This window comes from Rhinichthys klamathensis, unplaced genomic scaffold (assembly GCF_029890125.1).
Source record: "Rhinichthys klamathensis goyatoka isolate OS25496 unplaced genomic scaffold, OSU_Roscu_1.1 h1tg000685l_1, whole genome shotgun sequence".
NCBI lineage: Eukaryota > Metazoa > Chordata > Actinopteri > Cypriniformes > Leuciscidae > Rhinichthys > Rhinichthys klamathensis.
Window position 1 is genome coordinate 113,365 of NW_026607114.1, and position 20,619 is coordinate 133,983.

General features: G+C 35.9%; 2 protein-coding genes across 2 annotated transcripts; one reads left to right on the plus strand and one right to left on the minus strand.

Annotated features, from left to right (window-relative positions):
* The first annotated feature begins 1,344 nt into the window (after positions 1 to 1,344).
* Positions 1,345 to 11,248, plus strand: znf367 (zinc finger protein 367). Its single transcript, XM_056241950.1, has 5 exons — positions 1,345 to 1,861; positions 6,887 to 7,037; positions 7,125 to 7,244; positions 8,039 to 8,177; positions 9,408 to 11,248. The coding sequence occupies exons 1-5, from the start codon at positions 1,580 to 1,582 to the stop codon at positions 9,649 to 9,651; spliced, it is 936 nt and encodes a 311-aa protein (XP_056097925.1). The 5' UTR covers positions 1,345 to 1,579; the 3' UTR covers positions 9,652 to 11,248.
* On the minus strand, positions 11,247 to 19,072 carry slc35d2 (solute carrier family 35 member D2). Its single transcript, XM_056241949.1, has 12 exons — positions 18,752 to 19,072; positions 18,597 to 18,630; positions 18,418 to 18,504; positions 18,271 to 18,338; positions 17,096 to 17,167; positions 15,746 to 15,814; positions 14,921 to 15,023; positions 14,246 to 14,338; positions 14,104 to 14,171; positions 13,938 to 14,016; positions 11,592 to 11,674; positions 11,247 to 11,512 (listed from the first exon to the last, which is right to left on the minus strand). Exons 1-12 carry the CDS (start codon positions 18,895 to 18,897, stop codon positions 11,392 to 11,394), a joined length of 1,023 nt encoding a protein of 340 aa, XP_056097924.1. The 5' UTR covers positions 18,898 to 19,072; the 3' UTR covers positions 11,247 to 11,391.
* Positions 19,073 to 20,619: the final 1,547 nt, after the last annotated feature.

The window sequence follows — 20,619 nt, forward strand, 5'->3', positions numbered from 1 at the left end:
TTTAAATCATGATAATTTCACGTGTATATATATATATATATTATATATAATAGGAAAGGATTTGAGTCATATCCCTTTCAATAAATCCTTTCTGCAGTTACGTTGTGTTTAATGATTGAACGTCATTATATTTCATACTGTATTGATTTATTTAAATGTGTAATCAGATTTTTGGACACAATTTCTATAGTAAATATAACTCTTCTAGTTATGCTTGATCAGCTCTGATTAATATTTAATTGACTAGAAATTACTCTTTGTTGTGATGGGAATCATTAAAAAAAAATGTAAATCCTTATCTAGCAGACAATTGAAGCCATTGAAATCCAAGACTTGGTATACTTGTTTATAATATAGTTTGAAAAGCTAAATCAGATGAAATCTAACAAGTTTACAGAGAATTTAAGCATGCAAATCTGCCCAAAATAACAATAATTGCAATCCTGTGTAAAAAACAACAACAACACAAACATGGGTTTATTCTTTGACAGCTTCATCATTTAATCCCTAAATAAAGAGATTTCCGTAAATTAAAACTGAAATATTTACCGATCGAGATTAGGCAACATCTCTTAGCATTTTTATATTTTACCTTAAAACTTTTAGGTTTTAATTTAATATTTGTATCAATTTTTCATTGTGCATTATTTAATATGGTGCATTTTGTTGCTGTAATTTTATATGGTGTATTTTTGTCGTTTTATTTGTTTATGTAAAGCGCTTTGAGATGTACAGTTAAAGGCGCTATAGAAAAAAAAAGATATTTATTATAAATTGCATATATAATATGGACATCAGAGGGCAAAAAAGTTTTAAGTCACAATCAGATAGACATTGCTAAAGATGGTGAAATATGGAAATTATTTCAAAATACTGCAGCTGTTTCACGCAGAAGGGCCTTAAACAATAGTTAAAGGGTTTTATGCATCACATTGTATGGCGACAGCTGCTAAAACACAAAAGACGGTTTGATTACGTCATTTCGCGCCACCGTCATCGCCCGCCTTTCCCTTTAAATCGATGTAAATGTAAACATTATGCGCGGGAGACGTTTAGCAGCAGGAAAGAAGAATTCACAAGAACACGCCCCCTAGACTACACAAGACGCCATGTGATTGGATAACGGTCACGTCTGTCAGAAAGAGCGCGCTCTGCCATATTTAAAAGTGTTGGACGTTCTGTTCAGAGTCAAGGAATTGTTCGCGGTCTCTGATTGGTTACTGTGCGCTGAGCGAATCTCACAGCGTGTGCTGAGTGGTTGTTCGGCGCGAGCGCTGTAACGTCCTCTTTAACGATTGGCTGGGCGCTGCGCTCGGGCGCGATTTCCAACGCGGGAAAATAGCGAGTGCGATCGGGTCACTGTATCAAACTCCTGCCAGTGAGAGCGAGCGGAATCAAAGGCACCGCGCGCTGGAACAGTGATACATGTAACATTGGGAATGACTGACTTTATTATTAAACGACTAACGGCAGGACGTTAACGGCGGGATATTCCTTCCATCTGCACTTATTTTCACTTTGGATTTGTTTTTAAATATTTTAACAACGGTTTTAAGATCCAGTTTTTTTACTGCACTTAATGGAAATGGCTGACAGCAAACATCAAATGATATTTTGTAACGATTCTCCAAAAAGAGTTTTGGTGTCCGTGATCAAAACGACCCCGATCAAACCGAAAGCAGATTCTCTGATGCCCACCAGCCCCGGATTCAGTGACTTCATGGTTTATCCGTGGCGTTGGGGTGAAAACGCGCACAATGTGACTCTGAGCCCCGGTTCGGGCAGCGGTACCGGATCCCCGACCCGAAACAGCGGTTCTCCCGCCGAATCCGATCTCAACTCCTGCCCGGAGCACTTAAAGGTGAACTAAATCACTATACCAGTTACTAGTACTGTACAAGTAGCAATGCATTCCGTTTTATATAGCCTAATACTAGCACACAGTTATAATTTATTAGCGTTTATTAAATTTAAGCTTTGAGTTTCTATTCTGTTTAATGCATGGTGCACATTAATTGTTGCATACTGTATGTAAAACGCGCGCGCGCTGAATGGGATTTTAAATTTCCTCCATTGTGAGGCAGCTGGGAGTTGGGCGTGATGACGTCAGACGTGCGCGCCAAAATGTTACCGATTATTGGTTCTAGAAAACTCCACTTGCCACATTATGACACATTTATATGTTTTCATGTGCATGTTATTGTGGTATGTGTAACACTTCATAATAAGGTTCATTAGTGAACATGAACTAAGAATGAACAATACTTCTACAGCATTTGTTCATCTTAGTTAATATTCATTTCAACATTTACTAATACGTTATTAAAGTCAAAGGTTGTACTTGTTAACATTAGTTAATGCACCGTGAACTAAAACTAACAAACAATTAACAGCTGGATTATTATTAACTAACATTAACAAAGATAAAAAAACTAACAAATGTATTGCTCATGGTTAGTTCATATTAGTTTATACATTGTTAACTAATGAACCTTATTGTAAAGTGTTCCTATTATTGTTCTCTAGTTTCAGTTTTTGCATTAACATATTAATAATATGTGGCGTTATGTTACTATACTGTTATTATTGCATACTTACAATGTGTTTTATATTTGTTTATCAGGTATGGCATTTTTAAAATTACATTATTGTATCACTGTTTATATTTAATTTGTGGCACTGTTGTGCATTAATAAATATATGAACTTTTATTATGTAATGCATAGTTTTTTCAAAGAAGTAAAAGTACGTTTTAATTTTGCGCAGTACAGATTGCAATAATAAGTAGGAGAATATCCAAATCAAATGATGCAGCTTCAATATCAGCTGTACAGAAGATAATCATAAAAGTGCATCCATACATCATAAAAGTGCATCCATACATCATAAAAGTGCATCCATACATCATAAAAGTGCATCCATACATCATAAAAGTGCATCTATCCATCATAAAAGTGCATCCATACATCATAAAAGTGCATCCATACATCATAAAAGTGCATCTATCCATCATAAAAGTGCATCCATACATCATAAAAGTGCATCTATCCATCATAAAAGTGCATCTATCCATCATAAAAGTGCATCTATCCATCATAAAAGTGCATCTATCCATCATAAAAGTGCATCTGTTCATCATAAAAGTGCATCCATACATCATAAAAGTGCATCTATCCATCATAAAAGTGCATCCATACATCATAAAAGTGCATCCATACATCATAAAAGTGCATCTATCCATCATAAAAGTGCATCCATACATCATAAAAGTGCATCTATCCATCATAAAAGTGCATCTATCCATGATAAAAGTGCATCTATCCATCATAAAAGTGCATCTATCCATCATAAAAGTGCATCTATCCATCATAAAAGTGCATCCATCCATGATAAAAGTGCATCTATCCATCATAAAAGTGCATCTATCCATGATAAAAGTGCATCTGTCCATCATAAAAGTGCATCTATCCATGATAAAAGTGCACCTATCCATAATAAAAGTGCATCTATCCATCATAAAAGTGCATCTATCCATGATAAAAGTGCATCTATCCATCATAAAAGTGCATCCATCCATCATAAAAGTGCATCCATACATCATAAAAGTGCATCTATCCATCATAAAAGTGCATCCATCCATCATAAAAGTGCATCCATACATCATAAAAGTGCATCCATACATCATAAAAGTGCATCCATACATCATAAAAGTGCATCCATACATCATAAAAGTGCATCCATACATCATAAAAGTGCATCCATACATCATAAAAGTGCATCCATCCATCATAAAAGTGCATCCATACATCATAAAAGTGCATCCATACATCATAAAAGTGCATCCATACATCATAAAAGTGCATCTATCCATGATAAAAGTGCATCCATACTAGGGGTGGGAAAAAAAATCGATATTGCAATATATTGTTGTGCTCTCTGTCGCAATAAATAATCGATACACTAACGCCCAATATCGATATTTTATTACAACACAAAATGATTAATTTACCCGTTGTCAGTGTCACTGTCACTACCCATATCTACCATTCTGTTTGCGGGGGCGCTGTTCGAGTAAATAGGGGTAAAGTGGCGCAAACAGCGGCCGGTGAAGAACACAAGTTAACTAACAACAACAACAGAGAATTGCAGAAAAAAAGAGAAGCGAGAAGAATGGCGGAAAAAATAAAAAACTAATCAAAGACCCACCCGCTAGTTTCCACTCTAAAGTGTGGAGACACTTTGGGTTTTACGAGCAGAGAGAGCGCAACGGCCGCGCGCGCACTCTCACGTCTTCAAACAACACGAGCGCTGTCTTGCTCTCTCCCTCGCGCATATTAATCAAAATCAATTGACACGATAATAAAAGGTCGGAAGACCGCAGTTCCACGTGGAGCATTTGGAGATTTTTAGAGATTAGAGACTCGCCTAAACTCAATGAACAACATCTCAACACTAAATTATAAAGGCCTGTCTCATATAGACGCCTGTCTCAAATACAAGCCGGTGCAGTTCGACGATTTGGGAAAATAAAAACCCGGGAAGTTTTACGGTATATTAATTCTCAATATGTACACATGCATTATTAATCTTGTGCCTAACATAATGAAAACGGCTTTTCCCCTCACAATGACAGTAAACTAATTATTACATTAACATGATTCACGTTGCATAGGCTATTTTCAGTTCAAAATGGCGAAACTAGACAAAAGTATATTCGTGTGCCTTATTATTTTTGTGCCTGATTATTTCCTTATTCCTTCTTTTTCTTTTCAGTCACATATATCGTGATATATCGTTGATGAAATTTCTTCCAATATATTGAATATCGTAGATATCGCGAATCGTGATATTATCATATCGTGGACCACATATTGCCACAGAATTGAATCGTGAGGTACCTGTATCGTCCCACCCCTAATCCATACATCATAAAAGTGCATCTATCCATCATAAAAGTGCATCTATCCATCATAAAAGTGCATCCATACATCATAAAAGTGCATCCATACTAGGGGTGGTTAATCGGTCTGATTTCCCGATTCGATTCGATTACGATTATTGAAGTCCCGATTCGATTACAGTCGATTTTCGATTATTAACGATTCTCGATTAGCGATTAGCGATTATTGATTTTCCATTTCACAACAGTAAACGAAAATACACTACAAAGTGTTTGCAGTATTTAAAAAAGTCAGCTGCTGAATTACTTAACTCTTTTATTGAGTAACAACAACTCAAAGCACTTTCTGTGTCGTGTAGTTATAACTTCAGAATTATTTGTATGTAGCTTATGTTCTGTAGAACACAGAAATGAATACATCACATTGTGTTGTGACTCATCAAGTTGAACTAAACAATAACAAATAAATGAAAGGCTTATTTCCTTTAGGAAGTAGATCAGAACCAACATACTGTAGAAATTGGACAATTTTCTTCTAGAAAGACAAGGTGTTGTAGCAAGCAACGCTCGTTAGGCCGGAGACACACTGGCTGCGTGGCGTGAGCGTGGCGTTTCTGTTGCGTGTCAGCTGCGTCGCGTTTTCTGTGTCTTTGCACACCAGAAACGTGTCTGCTGCTAGGTGACATAGAGGGACAGTCTACATTTGGGTTAGCGGTGTGTTAATCCTTACTACAACAATTTCAACTCTTGCCTCTTGCCTTTACGACAACAATTTCAACTGTTATCACACATCTTCCAAAATCCGAAAAATAGGGAAGTGGGCTGTCTGTTTATTTCAATAACATTTACAAATTTTGTGTAGCTTTAAAGAGCCTATATTTAGCCTGATGGTGGACCGTCACTCAGAAGACACACTATGTTGTTATTGTAGCCTATTATCTTTATATCCTCCTGAGGCCCAGAACGTTTTTTTCAAAAGTTTTTTTTCTTCTTCATGTAATCACATTGTTAAGAGCATAAGAAACAAATGAAAAAAAAAAGAGATATTTTATTCATATGTTATGCTATGACCTCTGTAGTGAACACCAGGACTCGATTGTTTAAAAAATAAAAATGACATAAATTTGTATATAGGCAAAAATAATGGCAATATTTGAAAATCGATAATTATTATTATTATTATTATTATTATTTGTTTAAATTACATTGATATCTGAATTTATATCAAAACCTAGACTTTCAAACATCAAAATGTAATTTATTAATATGTATTCGTGTACAAAATGACATATAAACATCGTTTCCTATTCTATTTTGCCTGGAAACGCTTCCAACACGCTTGCGTGTCGCGTGAAAAATAGGCGTCGGTTCTATTTCTAGCATGCACGCGTTTTCCGCGCGGCTCATGCAGGCAGTGTGCAAGCTCTAACCTGTTAACATGGGAGCCGAAATAAAAACGGACACACCACGCAGCTGAGACGCCGCCACGCAGCCAGTGTGTCTCTGGCACACCTGCTCTCACTCGCTCTGGCTGCCGTTACACGCGCTTGCGGAACTGGGCGCGTTCGTGACGTTCAACTTCCGGTATAAAATTTTTTACAAAATAAAATAATGCAATTTTTTTTTATATATATATAATAAAAAATCGATTTTTGAAAATGTAATAATCGATTCATACTCGTCCATAACATAATCGCGATTAATCAATAATCGATTTTTTTCACCACCCCTAATCCATACATCATAAAAGTGCATCTATCCATCATAAAAGTGCATCCATACATCATAAAAGTGCATCTATCCATCATAAAAGTGCATCTATCCATCATAAAAGTGCATCCATACATCATAAAAGTGCATCCATACATCATAAAAGTGCATCTATCAATCATAAAAGTGCATCTATCCATCATAAAAGTGCTCGCGTTTGCATATGGATCGTTCTGTCATCAGTCTAACATGCTCTTTCCTGGTTTATTATTGCAGGATGGGATCCGGCGTGGACGCCCGAGGGCCGAAACCGTTCGAGAGCTGATCAACGAGGGCGAAAACTCAACCAGTCGCATCCGATGCAACATCTGCAACCGGGTCTTTCCCCGGGAGAAGTCCCTGCAGGCGCACAAGCGGACACACACCGGTTCGTGACGCCACACTGAGTCCTGCGGTCATGTGCGTTTGCGTTCAGATGACAAATCGAGTGCTAATTATCCTGGTTATGTTGCAGGCGAGAGACCGTATCTGTGCGATTATCCGGACTGCGGGAAAAGGTTTGTCCAGAGCGGACAGTTGAAGACCCATCAGCGCCTCCACACCGGAGAGAAGCCCTTCGTCTGTTTGGAGAAAGGTGAGCGTTTGTGCCGTATATCCGAGTGAAACGCTTCTGGAAAGAGAACAAATGTGGGCGGGGCTTGATTTTGCCTGTTGGGAATTGATTGGATGGTTGTGGTTTGCTATTGGCTGATCTCATGTGAGTGACAGGTTGCCCCGCCCACATCATTTTTAATACCTTAAAATATCTTGAATGTAACGCGACACCCTCGCCTCATTTAGTATGCGTGGTTCTATGAATATGCAAATGAGCCCCGCCTCCACTCACTCCCTCAGCTCAGAGATCCACTGGTTGACGATCACACGTTGATCTGATTGGTTACAAGGTCGTTTGTGACGTCAGAAACACCAGCGATTTCAAACCGTGTGTTTGAGACTGTCTTTGGTTCACTGCAGTTTTAAGGAGGAAATACTCAGCAATGCTGTCGACTTATGAACTTACACATGGTGTGTCTTAAAGCGTATTAAAAACACCACATAGACACATAAACAACATTAAACGCTGGATTTACACCACAGGGGGACTTTAAATAAGTGCTGATTTCATTCAGTAGTTTTAAATTTTTAGTATTAATGCCTCAATATATTCGTGGCAACGTTATTTTTCGAAGTTCAAAATACCTGAAAATCTTCACTTAGTTTTGGCCTGATTTTGTTCAAAATGAGTTAATTCTTCAATTTTCCATAACGTATATCGAGGCTTTGGTGTGCTAGTACTGTGCTATTATTATCATCAGTGTAGACCTCAGTGCTGTGGTCTCTAAATGCTTGAGTTTCTCTAATGTAAAGTCATTTCTCTGTGTGTTTTAGGATGCGGTAGCCGGTTTACTCACGCTAACCGCCACTGTCCCAAACACCCGTACGCTAGACTGAAGCGCGAGGAGCCGACGGGCGGCCCGGGACAATCACACGGCGCCGACAACAAGGCCGTCGCCGAATGGCTGACAAAGTGAGTAAAACGTCCAGAGACGCTTGATGAACACTAGGGGTGCCGATAAAAGCAATTATCTGTGCTGTTATTGTGTAAGAACAGCTGATGATCAGCTGACCTGTCAATCAAAAGGGGGCGGAGATACGCACCAGAACTCATGAACTCAGTAAGTGTGCGATATGAATGTTTTCTGTTTATTGGTAAACATGTTGATTACGGGTGGAGGGGAATATTTATATAGCATATTATCGCCATATTGTATCCATAAACAGACACAAGTGTTATTTGTGTGTGTGTCATGTATTGTGCATAATTCACCCTAAGCTCTGCGCTTATAATGCTGGAAATAATAATAATTAACATTTTTCTTTCAGACTGTAATTTGACATACAATACATTCTTGCATATAATATATAATACTATAATAACTGGTCCATCCCCCAAAAATATTGAGAATATGTTGATTAGTTTTATTTTTAGTGCCAAGGCAACGTTTCTCATTTTCGTTTAGTTTATGTTTTTCAACTAATATTTATATTAGTTAACACTTAAGTTTAGGGTCCAATTCTCACTATGATCTAGTTGCTTATTAACATTCATATTACTACAATATTGGCTGTTTATTAGTACTTATAAAGCACATATTAATGCCTTATTCTGCATGATCATACTCTACATCCCTCAATCCTGAACTTAACAACTTCCTTAATAACTATAATTAGGAGTTTGAGGCAAAAGTCTCGACACCCTCGCCTCATTTAGTATGCGCGGTTCTATGAATATGCAGATGAGCCCCGCCTCCACTCACTCACTCAGCTCAGAGATCCACTGGTTGACGATCACACGTTGATCTGATTGGTTACAAGGTTGTTTGTGACGTCAGAAACACCAGCGATTTCAAACCGTGTTTTTGAGACTGTCTTTGGTTCACTGCAGTTTTAAGGAGGAAATACTCAGCAATGCTGTCGACTTATGAACTTACACATTAAAGCGTATTAAAAATATCACATAGACATATAAACAACATTAAAAGCTGGATTTTCACCACAGGGGGACTTTAAAAAAACAAGAATGGGGACTTTTCATTCAGTAGTTTTGTGTACATCTTTGACACATGTAATGCCTCAATATATACGTGTGGCAAAGATCTTTTTGAAGGTTTAAAATCTTCGTTTCGGCCCCGATTTTGTTCAAAATGAGTTTGTTATTTGGTGATGATAGTAACCCTGATTGCACTTGTTTCGTCAGATACTGGCAGACGAGGGAACAGCGGTCGCCCGCGCCGGAGAAAGGAAAGACTCTGGGTAAAGCCACTATGGAGGATCAGGAACAGCAGGATCCTCTAGACTTCCTTCCATCGGACGAAGGAGAAGACGACGAGCAAGAGGACGAGAAGAACGCGGGAACGGCACGCCGGCGTCTCCAAGAGCAGAGAGAGCGTCTACACGGTGCGCTCGCGCTCATCGAGCTAGCTAACAATCTCTCGGCCTGAGAAGAACACCACACGTGGACTTTCCTCGCATCGAGACCCGGCCCGGGTCGTATAAGCTACAAGCACCTTATTTTGCTTCCTATTGTACCTTTAGGCTGCTATGATGGTAGATAAATATCATTATGAAGAATGTTGTTTTGTTTTCTCCGCTTGATAAGCAGGTGAGACGTCGTTTTGTTTGTTTTTTTGTTTCGTTGAGCACTTTGTGTACATGAGTGTTTCTCTTTTTGGGTTTGTGGGTGGAGTTGTTGTGTATGTGACGTTATTTTTTAAAAGGATTTTAGTGTGTGTGTGTGTGTGTGTGTGTGTGTGCGTGTGTTTTGAAACAGGGTGCGCTGATCGACCTGCTAAAGATGAAGACTTGTTTACGGAGGATCGCGTAGTTAACGGCTGGCTTTCATATACACAGGTGAAACTGGAAAAATTAGAATATGGTGCAAAAGTTCATTTATTTCAGTATTTCAACTTAAAAGGTGAAACTAATATATTATATAGACTCATTACATGCAAAGTGAGATATTTCAAGCCTTTATTTGTTATAATTTTGATGATTATCGACAACCCCAAATTCAAAATGAGAATATTGTGAAAAGGTTTTCATATCTGTAAGCCATAATCATCACAATTATAACAAATAAAGGCTTGAAATATCTCACTTTGCATGTAATGAGTCTATATAATATATTAGTTTCACCTTTTAAGTTGAATTAATGAAATAAATGAACTTTAGCACCATATTCTAATTTTGCGAGTTTCACCTGTACGTAGACGCGCATTAGTCCGGTTCGCTTCCATCACATTGGTCACGTTTAATCATGTATTTATTCTATTTAAAGCAGTGTTGAGCGCCACCTGCTGTCAGCCGTAGGCGATGAGGGCTCAGGCTTTGCAATAACGTCAAACTAACCAGCTTTAAAACGCCATCTATGTGTCGCAGAGGTACACGTTTATATGCTAGCGTAGAGTTCATGGGTAAAAACCCTATAAACTGAAGCACTTACAATATTAATCTATTACTTTTTGTCTCACGTCGATAGCTCAACTATAGACACTTCCAAAGAGAGACGATCGAATGAGATTCTGGATGGGAAACAGCACTTGTTATTTCAGTGTCTTCATAATCCGTAACACTACATTCTGTTCACGTGTAATTTAGCAGTTCGTATTACGTTCATTTGGATTAAATGCATTCGCAGATTTCATGCTTGATGCAGTTAAAATCAGCGTCTTTCCTCTTCATTTGGTGAATGCATGTGCAAAAACTGGAAGATGTTTCTGAGAAAGTTAATTGGAAATTTTTTTTGGTTTTATATATGGCTTTTTGAGTTATTTCTCCATTTTATAACTGAAATAATATATTCCCCCCCCCCTAAAAAAACCCCTCAGAAAGCTGTGCATGATGTACCGTGTAAAAGCGAAACGATCCCAGGCGATTACGTCACGACAGCAGAATGTAATCACGTGTTTTGTTTTTGAGACGTTGTGTTCGCTGTGCTGAAAGGACTTTGTAAATTTGTAAGCTGGCTTTTTTTTTTTACTCATTAGCCGAACTTAGTGTGTTAGCACTTCAAGTCCTAATTAAATGATATACATCGTTCTTGGTTGTCATGTTTGTTTTTATTTAATTAAGGGTATAAAACATGGAACAGGTTTGTATGTTCATCGAGCAGGAAGTGATTTTCTTCTCAAGATTTAAATAAAAAAAAGAGTAAACATTGAGATGCAAACTGTAAGGCTCCATCATGTCTTCTCGGGATGGTCGTCTGTGATGCGGATCGCTGTGTGTTCGGACGGGTTCACGTTTGCTTCCGAGGAGCTGCCGCTGAACGTGATGTAGGAGTAAATCAGTCCCGCTGAGATGCTGAAACATGGAGAAACTCGAGCGTTAGGAGACGGACGTCAGCGATGCAGTGGAAATATGACTTGAAGGCGTTTCCTACCATATATTCAGGCCTATAAAGTTCGTCCATGAGAAGATATAGTCTCCACCAACAAACATGCCGATATACATCACAGCAACATTCTGAGAGGAAACAAAGATGACTTATGAAAGCCCTAATGAACATATGATTGATAAACTATATGTAAACTAGGGATGCACCGATATGAAAATTTTGATAATTCTATATAGAAGCCGATAACCGATATATTGGCCGATGAATCTAAATCCACATTTTGGTCGATACCGATAACTCTTTTAATATTTGAAAGCCGATAACCGATATATTAGCCGATAAATCTAAATCCTCATTTTGGTCGATACCGATAACTCTTAATATTTGAAAGCCGATAACCGGTATATTGGCCGATGAATCTAAATCCTCATTTTGGTCGATATATAACTCTTTATATTTGAAAGCTGATAACCGATATATCGGCCGATAAATCTAAATCCACATTTTGGTCGATACCGATAACTCTTTAATATTTGAAAGCCAAAAACCGATATATTGGCCGATAAATCTAAATCCACATTTTGGACGATACCGATAACTCTTTATATTTGAAAGCTGATAACCGATATATCGGCCGATGAATCTAAATCCACATTTTGGTCGATACCGATAACTCTTTTAATATTTGAAAGCTGATAACCGATATATCGGCCGATAAATCTAAATCCACATTTTGGGCGATACCGATAACTCTTTTAATATTTGAAAGCCGATAACCGATATATCGGCCGATAAATCTAAATCCACATTTTTTTCGATACCGATAACTCTTTTAATATTTGAAAGCCGATAACCGATATATTGTCCGATAAATCTAAATCCACATTTTGGTCGATACCGATAACTCTTTATATTTGAAAGCTGATAACCGATATATCGGCCGATGAATCTAAATCCACATTTTGGTCGATACCGATAACTCTTTTAATATTTGAAAGCCAATAACCGATATATTGGCCGATAAATCTAAATCCACATTTTGGTCGATACAGTTAACTCTTTTAATATTTGAAAGCCGATAACCGATATATCGGCCGATAAATCTATATCCACATTTTGGACGGTACCGATAACTCTTTATATTTGAAAGCTGATAACCGATATATCGGCCGATGAATCTAAATCCACATTTTGGTCGATACCGATAACTCTTTTAATATTTGAAAGCCAATAACCGATATATTGGCCGATAAATCTAAATCCACATTTTGGTCGATACAGTTAACTCTTTTAATATTTGAAAGCCGATAACCAATATATCGGCCGATAAATCTAGATCCACATTTTGGACGGTACCGATAACTCTTTATATTTGAAAGCTGATAACCGATATATCGGCCGATGAATCTAAATCCACATTTTGGTCGATACCGATAACTCTTTTAATATTTGAAAGCCAATAACCGATATATTGGCCGATAAATCTAAATCCACATTTTGGTCGATACAGTTAACTCTTTTAATATTTGAAAGCCGATAACCAATATATCGGCCAATAAATCTAAATCCACATTTTTTTAAAGAATTTTTGAGAGCCTGATTACAAAAACTACTCTCACAATGAAAAGCCACGTTCCAACCACACTTATAATGTTCTCATTATAATCTTATGTAGCCGATATGACACATGTTGCACTTCACTGTATTTTTCCTTTTTTGAAGTGATTCCAATCAAATTTCAAGCAATTCAAAACCATCATGTTGAACAGTGCGCATCTGAAGAGCCTCAGCTGAAGGACATAATACATTATTTATCAGCTTTAATATTTCGGACACATTTTCTTATCAGGCCGATAACGCCATATCGTGCATCCCTAATGTAAACATTTTTAATAAACTACCATTCAAAAGTTTGAAATCTGTAGGACTTTTTAATGTTTTTGAAAAAGGTCTCTTCTGCTCAGCAAGGCTGTATTCATTTGATCAAAAATAATAAAAACAGTGAAATATTAGAATGTAAATCAGCTGTTTTCTATGTGAATATACAGTAAAGTGTAATTTATTCCTGTGATTTTCAGCATCATTACTCCAGTCTTCAGTGTCACATGACCCTTCAGAAATCACTCTAATATGAGGATCTGATGCTCAAGAAATATTTATGATTATTATCAATGTTGAACACCGTTTGTGGAAACTGATTCTTTGATGAATAGAAAGTTCAAAAGAACCACATTTATTTGAAACCGAATCTTTTGTAACATTATAAATGTCTTTACTGTCACTTTTGATCAATTTAATGCATCCTTGATGAATAAAAGCATTAATCTTACTGACCCTAAACTTGTGAACAGTAGTGTACATTAAAATAATAATTATAATTAGTAAAGATACTTTAATTGCTCCAACGACTGTCGTTGTCAGTGCCGTGTTGTAAAAGCTGCAGAGGATGATAGAATACATCAAAATAAACCTGAAATGGGATATAAGGTTGTAGTTATTTATAAATATATATATGTATATATCATCCAATTATAAAAACATCATAAGTCAGACTCACCCCATGACACAAGACAGTAAAAAATAAAATATGAATGTGAAAGACAGCCATCCTTCAAAGGCAAGGGCCTTAAAACAAGGAGGAAAATATGTTAATATTCTCTAATTCTCATCTGAATTATGTTCTTCATGTTCTCACTCACCTTTTGTAAATCTCCAGTGTAAGCGCTCGCCAGCACAGTTGGTATAATAATGATAAATGCATTATAAAACAAAACTCCATATTTACCGAGCTCCTGTAATGACAGACGGAAGTGTTTGCGTTGGGTTTGGCTGTTGTAAAGTTTGCACTGCATGACTTTTATTAACCGAAACATACAAATCAACCACTGTTATTTAATAAGAACGAGTCGCATTGATCTGTCAGTTCCAGCACATGCGTGCAAAGGTCAAAGCACCAGTTCTTGAGTTATAATCGCATTATTACAGGTGAAACTCGAAAAATTAGAATATGGTGCAAAAGGTAATTTATTTTAGTAATTCAACTCAAAAGGTGAAACTATATATAGACTCATTACATGCAAAGTGAGATATTTCAAGCCTTTATTTGTTATAATTTTGATGATTATGGATTACAGATATGAAAACCTTTTCACAATATTCTAATTTTGAATTTGGGGTTGTCAATAATCATCAAAATGATAACAAATAAAGACTTGAAATATCTCACTTTGCATGTAATGAGTCTATATAGTATATTAGTTTCACCTTTTAAGTTGAATTACTGAAATAAATGAACTTTTGCACCATATTCTAATTTTTCCAGTTTCACCTGTATTTACAGAAACATCCTGATAACTAATGCTGTCATAAAGTACCTCCATTCCCAGTTTCTTCTTGGTGTAAACGCCACTGGCGGCCGTGAAGACGTCGTTCAGCAGAACAAACGTGTAGCCTTCCGCATTAAAGGACAGATCCGAGCTGAAGATTCAAGTCACAAGTATTTATACAGCACTTTTCACAATACACATCATTTCAAAGCAGCTTTACAGAAAATGCACGAGTGTATATTATAATTTAGAGTGATGTGATATCAGAGAAAACTCTCTAAGTTATGCATTTCAGAAATGTACGTACAGGTGAAACTCGAAAAATTAGAATGTTGTGCAAAAATTCAAACTAATATATTATATAGACTCATTACATGCAAAGTGAGATATTTCAAGCCTTTATTTGTTATAATTGTGATGATTATGTGTTACAGATATGAAAACCCCAAATTCAAAATTAGAATATTGTGAAAAGGTTTTCATATCTGTAAGCCATAATCATCACAATTATAACAAATAAAGGCGTGAAATATCTCACTTTGCATGTAATGAGTCTATATAATATATTAGTTTCACCTTTTAAGTTGAATTACTGAAATAAATGAACTTTTGCACCATATTCTGATTTTTCGCGTTTCACCTGTATACAAAATCACAGATAGCGAAAAATGTATGAATTTAAACAATGTAATAATTAAAGGCAGAAACAATGAGCTCATTGAAAACACGCTGTGAACCCGACATGATTGTAAAGCGCTTTGGGTGTACAGTAGTACATATGAAAAGCACTATATAAATGCCTCATTCATTGAAAACATGCTGTGTGTTTATTTGCATGAACTTTAATGATTTGTGTGTGTTCTTCGACTGTACCTCGCTGCGATCAGAGCGCCCAGAACTATCGCCAGAACACTGAACACCAGCGACGAAGGGAAGGTTTTTCTGCACACACACACAGTTTAAGCATCATAAAAAAAAAAAAAAAAAAAAAAAAAAAAAAATTTGTTAATATAAAATAAATATTTTCATCATTAATTTTAATCATAATCATCAAACACAGAAAAAAGCACACACAAAAAACACATTAAAGAAAACAGCTCTTCTCATGGACCGTAACAATAAAGAATACGTCTCTGGACGTAACAATTATATAATTACTAGTGCAGTGCTCGTGTAAAATCAGTTTTTGTGTGTTTTTAGTAATTGTTGGTTTGGTGTGTTTGTTTGTTACAATTATACAGGAAAAGTTCAGTGACATTTTTATTTGTGCATGGTAGAAAGCAAATACTGACATAGTGACATACAATAAATATGGAAAATTGAACTACATGGTTGCATAATTTATACAGGTGAAACTTGAAAAATTTGAATATTGTGCAAAAGTTCATTTATTTCAGTAATTCAACTTAAAAGGTGAAACTAATATATTATATAGACTCATTACATGCAAAGTGAGATATTTCAAGCCTTTATTTTTTATAATTTTTTATAATATAACAACCCCAAATTCAAAATTAGAATATTGTGAAAAGGTTTTCATATCTATAAGCCATAATCATCACAATTATAACAAATAAAGGCTTGAAATATCTCACTTTGCATGTAATGAGTCTATATAATATATTAGTTTCACCTTTTAAGTTGAATTACTGAAATAAATGAACTTTTGCACCATATTCTGATTTTTCGAGTTTCACCTGTAATGGTCATATGGTGACAATTTATAATGGTTTTTAGTAACTGGTGTGTTTGAGTGCTCATTGTTACAATTATACAGCAAAAGTTCAGTGATATTTTTATTAGTGCATGACTTAATGTTTAGCTGACCGCGTGTTTATGAATGTTTCTTTTTAAACCACAACCTTCTGAACATCTTCAGTGTGTGCTTCTTTTACCGATATATTTACCGATATCTTTTACATTTCTAATCCAAACCACGTCAAACTCGGCACTGCACTTACTCGCGCCCGTAGCAAGACACCCGTCGAGTTTGAAATCCATCGGACTAACGGTTCGAGAGATATGCGAATAACAGACACACACACACACACACAGACATTCCTGTAATTTATAGATAGATGAACATTTGAATCATTAATATAATTAGATTATAAATGATAATATTAATAAAGAAAACACAGCTCTTTTCATGGACCATCACGTTAAAGACTACGTCTCTGGATGTAATAATATTAATATAATATTATAAACGAGTGTACATACCTCAGTATCCTTGATTCCATAATCATTGTCAGTAAAATGGTGAATTTTCTGAGTACGGTGAACATGGGTAAACTGAGGAACACGAGAACATCAGCTTCACACGAGTGTCACATTTTACATTAAATGTACATTATGTAACTTTTTTGTTCAAAGTCAATACATCATCAATCATTATTCCAAAACCGATATGAAAATTTTGGCCAATACCGATAACCGATAATTCTTTATATTTAAAAGCCGATAACCGATAAATCGGCTGATAAATCTAAATCCAAATTTTTATATAATATCTGTGAGCCTGATTACAAAAACAAAAGCCATGTCCTTAGCACACAATTATAATGTTCTCATTATAATCTTATGTAGCCGATATGATACATGTTGCACTGAACTGTATTTTCCTTTTTTAAAGTGATTTTAATCATATTTCAAGTAATTCAAAACCATCATGTTAAACAGTGCGCATCTAAAGAGTCTAAGCTGAAGGACATAATACATTATTTATCGGCTTTAATATATCGGACACATTTTCTTATTGGGCCGATAACGCTAACATTAAAAATTAACATATATCGGCCGATACCGATATCTCCGTACTAAAGCCACTCATTACTAAAGATTTTAAGAACTATGTAAAAACTCCATAGTAATCATCTGTGACAACAACTACCAACCACCTAGTAACAACTACCAAAAATACCTTAGCAACCACTCAGAAACGGCCTAGTAACCATCCAAAATATTCTAGCAACCGCCTAGCAACACCATAGCAACCACCCAGAACAAACTACCAACCGCCTAGGAACCACCCAGAACACCCTAGCAACCACCCAGAATACGCTAGCAACCGCCTAGAAATCCCATACTAACCACCCAGAACACCCTAGCAACCACCTGAACAACAATAAGCCATATCTCAGCACCAGAACATCGTACAGACATGTTTGTTGTCTTGTATGCAATCATGTACCAATATAGTGGCCGATATATCGTGCATCCCTAATAAATACAACTGTTCAGGTCCGTTAAATAATGTTAGTACAACTTTAGATTTTAATAATGCATTAGAACATAAATGTGTTAACAGTATCTTTCATTGTTATTTAATGCAGTAAACTAATGTTAATAAATGAAACTTTGTTCTTTTTATGCAAAACTCTTGTGTTTCTGTTTACCTCAGTTTCTTTGTTCCTCCCAGTCCGGTCACATGATTGCCCACATACAGCAATGGCAAAGGAAAAATCTATATAAAAATAACATTATCAATAAGCAAAGCGGTGTAATAAGTGTGATTAAAAACAAAATGACACACATTACATTACCTTTCCAGGGATGGTTTTGTCAAAGTCCTGAAAATGGATCACTTTGTTCATTTTGGCAACAAACAGAATGATGATTGTTGCTGTCATCTATGACAAAATAAAAACAAAATAAAAACTGATAGATTTCGTGTGTTGTTAATGAAATAACTTTTGATTTTTTTTTTTTAAATGTTTCTCACCTGCCCAATTCCAAGAAACATAAATGAGGGAAACCTACCATTTACAACAACACACGTCATAATAATGAATTAATTAATCGTAATGTTATTATGTATGTATGAACAACATTTGTAAACATGTACATGCACTATGAAAGCCGGAAGTTGATACTTACTTGTACTGGGTTAAAATACATTTATTCACCACGATGATGAAAAACGAACAACATGCGTAAAACACGGCGGAGAAAAACTTCATGAATTTCGTGTGTTTAATATCGTCGTTTAACGTCATCTTTCTTTCGGTTATTTTAGTCTCCATTAATCCTCATAGTTTTCTCTCTTTCTTCGGCGGTCTGGAGACTAACATGCTGTTGCTGAACCCGAAGTGTAAACATACTAAACAGGTTATTTAATAATTACTCATGATGTGAGAGGATTTTCAGGAACGTTGTCAGTTAATGATTGAACGACTGAAGAACGACAGCTCTCGTTGAATGACTAACAACTAATATGACAGGGGGCGTGGTCTCAGAGAGGGCGGGGTTTAGTGGCGCGGAAACGGTCTGGCTCTGGGGTTTGTGGAAGCCCGCCCTTTTTTTACGAACTGTGATGACGCGTTTTAACGGTCATCATCAAAATCGTAAATCCTGCAAAGTTGTATATATATATATATATATGTATATATTATTTTATTATTTATTTATTTTTATTTTATGTATGTACATTTATAACAGTATATTTTGTATTATATTACCTTTGCATCAAATTACAATAAACTAGTTAATGCTGTTGACATCTTTCTCTCTTCAGACTGCCATTATTAATCTTTCATTATTAATCTCTTTTTCCTCTTTTTGAAAGTTGTGAAAACACTATTGTGGAGTTTTACTTTTGCTATTTAAGCAAATGGGAACACAAAAAAATATATATTGAATGTAGTCTCTCATTCAGTTTCTGAGAAACCAATGTGAAAGAAATCAAGTTTCGGTGTAAATAATAATAATAAGTATGACACAAACAGTCAAAACTGAGGTAAAAAGTCGACTTTGTACGTCATAATTTTGACTTTTTACGTCATAATTATGACTTTTAAGTATAATATCGACTTTTAATGACATCATTTCGATTTATGATTTACAAAAGAGAAAGAAAAAAAAATCTAATTTGGCAGAAATTCCATAATGAATTGAACACGTTAAAATAATAATTGTCCTATTTTACATTTACATTGTGTGTAAATTCGGTGGCTATTGTTTAATAATAATTAAATAATAATAAATTAATAAAAGTATGTTTGCTGCAGTTGAAATAAAATTGGCCTGTTCCCGATTCCGCCACTAGATGGCAGTGGATGCCACGAAATCGACGTCATTCCCTTGTGAGCCACAGTATATGCTGTTCAGTGTTCACTATATAGGGAATAGTGAACGAGTAATGATTTGAGGCAAGCATCAGTCTCTAGGTTGAGCTTTTTCTCAAACTGTCCATACTAACAACACATGTTGTTGTTCTAAAAAGCTGCCTGAAATAATATTTTGTAAACGAGTGTCATTGATGACCTGACTCTCAATTTCAGCTGTTTGGAACATTTCGAAACTACACGAGATTTTGAAGAAACCAAAAATGTGTTCAATTAATGAAAACGATAGATTATAGAGAGAAGAGCTGACAGACAGGCAGAAGCTGATCCACAACAACAGCTTTCAAACCTGAAACTCCAGTGGCCTGTTGTTGCACAAAGCTGGTTGCAGTTGCTAATCAGGTAAATTCGAGATTAGTTTGACCAAACTCTGGTTTTTCGGGCTCAAGAAGGTGGATTGGTTTCGGATAACCTGCTTCAGAACAGGTTTTATTCTGGGTCAGACATTCGCAGGCCAAAACTGGACCAGTGACGTGTATCTGACGCAATAAAGCCACGCCCCTTTATATATCACTACAAATTAAAGCAGTTTATAGTGAAAAAACTTTAGAGACAACATTGCTCATCTTTTGCTGCTAATTATTTATATTTATATTATAATTACTTTTAATTCATATTATA